The following is a 4,068-nucleotide window of genomic DNA, read 5'->3' on the forward strand; positions in this document are numbered from 1 at the left end:
CCCTCCCCCCCTCTCTTCCATTCTTATTTTCCCTCTTTCTCTTCCCTCTCTCACACTGCATGGCCTTATGGCCTTAAAAGAAAAGACAATAACACTGTCCATGCGGTTGCATAGCGCACTGCTGGTCTGATCGTGATTTGAGTCTGTATCGCGAGCGGCGCACGGTTCCTGGAACTACCTCCCTCTCCCCCTCTCTTACTCCCATGTAATGCTTGTTCTTGGCCTCGTGCTAAAAACACCCCCTACTTGATATGCATGAGCTTGGGATTGCAAGCTCGCGAAAACTCGACCAAACTTGCTAATTTTCTTATTTCGTTCTTCTCCTTCTTCTAACTCTTCCGCATTAGCGAAGCAGAAAAGTGAATCATTAAAGTTATTCTTTTTTTGTCGCTTTATTTTGTCGCCGCGTCGTTCTGAGACTGACCGGAACCTGTCTGCTGCAGGGCCACAACCAACCGGAAGTTGAGAGAGACGGTGGCGCTTGAGCTGAGCTTCGTCAACTCGAACCTACAGCTGCTCAAGGAACAGCTGGCCGAGCTCAACAGCTCGGTGGAGCTCTACCAGAATGAGAGGTAAGTCAAATAATCAGTTGACGTTTGCATTATGCTCGAAATTCCTGGTGTGTACGGCCTGACAAAGGGCCGGGTTTCTTCCTCGACGGCCGCCGTCTAATTGCAATCAGAATTGATAAATGTTACACATGCGAGGAAAAGTATACCCCACCGTCCAAACACAAATATGATTAAATCGTGTAAGACCCCTCCAAGGTAGATCGCTTCCACATCACTTTTAGCAGTGTCGTCTGCAGCCTGTGCGTCTCTGTGAAAGTGTGAAAGATAGGAGGCGTGGGTGGGTGTGGCTGCATCTCCCGCCTCCCCTCCCACCTCCCCCTCCTGTCGCGCAAGGTGAACGACATGGGCACGGCTGTGTGAAGCATTTTATGTCCGTATGCGCCGGGCTGCGCCGGGGCTGCGCGGGAAGAGTGCGGGGGCTAGGAGAGGGAGGATTACCGGGAGGAGATGGAGGTCCCAGTCTGCAAAACCGATTCTTCTCCTCCCCCCCTTGCATCCCGCCGGGGTACGGCTCGCGTGTCTTTACTACCTATAAAACCATCCACGGCACAAAACACGTTCGGGATGAGTCGTATGCCGTGCCGTGTCGCCTCCGCACGGTAGGTGCGGGCCACTGAGGGGAAGGGGGAAAAGTCCAAAGGCCCTTCTTATTCTGTATAAAATGACCACCAACTACGCGAGGAAATACGCATAAATCCCAAATTTGAAATTTCGTACTCGTCGTTTAGTTGGCTGAGTATGTTTGACGCTCCACTCACACACACATACGGGCGCACTCACACACGCACGCGAAGGTGCATCCCGGCTTTGCCGAGTGCCCCAATGACCGGTTGGCGTGTCGGGGAGTAGCTGTGCCGATAATTGGACAAGCACGCGTTTTGTTAGCACTTGTCAAATGTGATTTATTCCCTTCGGGCCGCACTGTGCTGTTCTCTGTACCCCGCGCTCGCTCCGCTACGGTGCGGCGGCGGCGGCGGCGTTCACACCCAGGAGGCCACACACACACTGACCCGTAACGAGACGGTCTTACATCGGCGAGCGGGGGGAGGGGAAGGACCTATTGGAAACTGGATTCAAGGGCATTCAAGGGGGAGGGGCGGGGCTATTAAAAAATTCGTTTGCAAATATTTGTTTTGAATTTTGCAATTTTTATAGATGGCAATTTGTACAGCAGCGAGATGATTGTGTGTGAAACATTACTGCACTGCACATCATGCTTATTCCGCACAAGTATTTTAAAGTATACCGGTCATACATTGAAACAAACAAAATGTGGAAAAAAATGTTCGTGCTCTTATTTCAGTGTGAACAATACAACAATAAGGTTGGAAGTCTTAGAAATTTTCCGGAAAATGTACCAAAAATTAGGAAAATTTCCGACCCTTAATAATAACACTGTTTTATGGGGGTGCTCTGTGCTGTTTTCTTGCTTGACTCACCGAGCACCCCTGCGGAGCACTGGGGTCCCTCCGCTTGCTATGCTGGTCTCTTTGTGCGTGCGCGGCGTGCCCGGCGTGCGCTCGGACCTGGTCAGCGCGCATGCGCCGTGCGCGCCGCCGTGTGGGAGTCGTTAAAGAGCTGATCGTTTGTAATGACAAAGCCATCCCGGCAGAACGCATTAGCCGTTGTGATCTGTTATCTGATGCCTGCTCTTATGAGATGGCCGCGCCCGCACCGCGCCGACGCTGTATTATTTGAGCTCTATAAAGGAAGACCCCGAGTTTGATGGTTATTTTATTTTTCATTTTTGTTTTGTATTTTTGTCTGTGTACCCTTGAAAAGTAGTTGTACGGCTGACGGACCGGACACCAAACTGACCCGTTCTTTTGTATCGTCCTGTTGCAGCGCGGAGCCCGCCACGCCCATGATACCGCTGGGCCTTAAGGAAACCAAGGAGATCGACTTCAGAGAGCCCTTCAAGGTAAAGTTGCAGGTGTGCCACCTGGTCGAAGGACATAGATGGAGATTCGATCCATAGAAGAGAACGATAGAGAAACAGAGGGGGGAGGGGGGGGGGTTGATTTACCGAGGCCTCATAGTGAGGCACCATGTTCACCGAGCAGCGGGCAGTAAGCGCACTCTTTGAGCTGTAAGTTCGACGGATAGCTCGTTTGTTCGGCACAACTTTCACATCCTCCCGCCTCTGCAGCTCACGCTCGCTTCGTATTTTCCGTCTCTCTCCCTCTCACTATCTTTCTCGACGGCGAAGGCGACGACTACGACTCTCCCGTCCTGGCCGCCGGGGGGTGGCGGACCTCTGTGGTGTGGACTCGGATTGACTGCTCTCGAGTTCTTGGTTGTCATTTAGCGGGCGGGTGCGATTCGCGAAAGGGAAGAAGAGGTTTAGGGCGGGGAAGGGGGTATCTCCGCAACGTGTTTGACTCGCGTGCATTTCCCCGAACGGCTTTTAATTGCAGCTCATGATCTCACGCTCGGAGATCATTACGTCTGTGTAATCTTGATGCAGTTTTCAGCCGCTCCCCTCCGTTCGCTCTTTGTCTCTCTCTCTCTCCATCGGTATCTCTTCTTCCTCTCTTCCTCCCATCACAGAAAGTGTACGAGAGAAGGGTCTCGTTAGAGGCAGCCGAGGGGAGAAGAAGAGAATAAAATAGGTTTTGACGTGAGAGAGCAGTATCCACAAAAGACACGATTTTTTTTTCTCCTACTTCCACCTCACTTATTGCAGCTTTTATCAAAAATAAGCAGAAGTAATTGTAGTTATGGGAACGGCACACTGTTTGAGAGGAGATGGAGCGTGCGGGCGGGGCGGGGCGGGGCGGGGCGCTCGTGAGAACGGCCCTGCACCCGGGCGTCCTGCAGGGCACTCCCCGCCCTGGGACAGCGGCGGACAGCGGCCGACAGCACAGCCTAATTGCATTTCGTGGGTTATTAAGACCAACGGCTGTCCTGCAAGACGGGCCGCGCCTCTGCTGTCTGCCAACACCGGAAGTGCACACTTCTGTCATTGTAATCATCATTATTTATAATAGAGCACGCCATATCGTGTATTATTTTTGTAAATTTATTTTCTGCCCACCTATTCATGCAAAAAGGGAAAGGAAATGTCAGAATGTTTATGATCATTATTATTTATTTGAATGTCGTATGTGAGTGTGATGGGCAGACTGCACCGGCCACGCCTTTGGGCAGAGCACAGCCAGCCCAGAGTGTTGGGGCAAAGCGTTTGATTACATGGTAGCGAAGTCAAGACGCGTCGCGACGCCGCCTGCCGATTGAGGGGATGAGTGCTGCGGGGAGGGAGAGCAGCGAGAGCCCATTTCACTGGTGAAGAGTGGAAAAACGGTGTAAGTCCACGGACTTTGCATTGGACTTACGCCCCTTTTCACTTTTCACCAGTGATTTGCGAATACAAAACATTTCTTTATCGCCGCCCCTAAAGGCACGGCGCCCCCTGGTAATTGCAATCATAGCGCGCCTTTCGTACTGCCGCCCGGGCCAGTCGGCGCAGTGTGATGACTCCGTTCGTGTTGTGGTT

General features: G+C 52.0%; 1 protein-coding gene across 4 annotated transcripts in view; it reads left to right on the forward strand.

Annotated features, from left to right (window-relative positions):
- LOC113204214 (rhophilin-2) overlaps positions 1–4,068 on the forward strand; it is a 128,474-nt gene that overhangs the window by 118,675 nt on the left and 5,731 nt on the right. For all 4 annotated transcript variants that reach the window (XM_026419289.2, XM_026419292.2, XM_026419291.2 and 1 more), the window contains 2 exons: positions 444–572; positions 2,418–2,493. In XM_026419289.2, the coding sequence (XP_026275074.1) occupies positions 444–572; positions 2,418–2,493 (205 nt within the window). The remainder of the gene's footprint in view (positions 1–443; positions 573–2,417; positions 2,494–4,068) is intronic.

This window comes from Frankliniella occidentalis, unplaced genomic scaffold (genome assembly GCF_000697945.3).
Source record: "Frankliniella occidentalis isolate FOCC.00 unplaced genomic scaffold, Focc_3.1 Scaffold4, whole genome shotgun sequence".
Classification (NCBI taxonomy): Eukaryota; Metazoa; Arthropoda; class Insecta; order Thysanoptera; family Thripidae; genus Frankliniella; species Frankliniella occidentalis.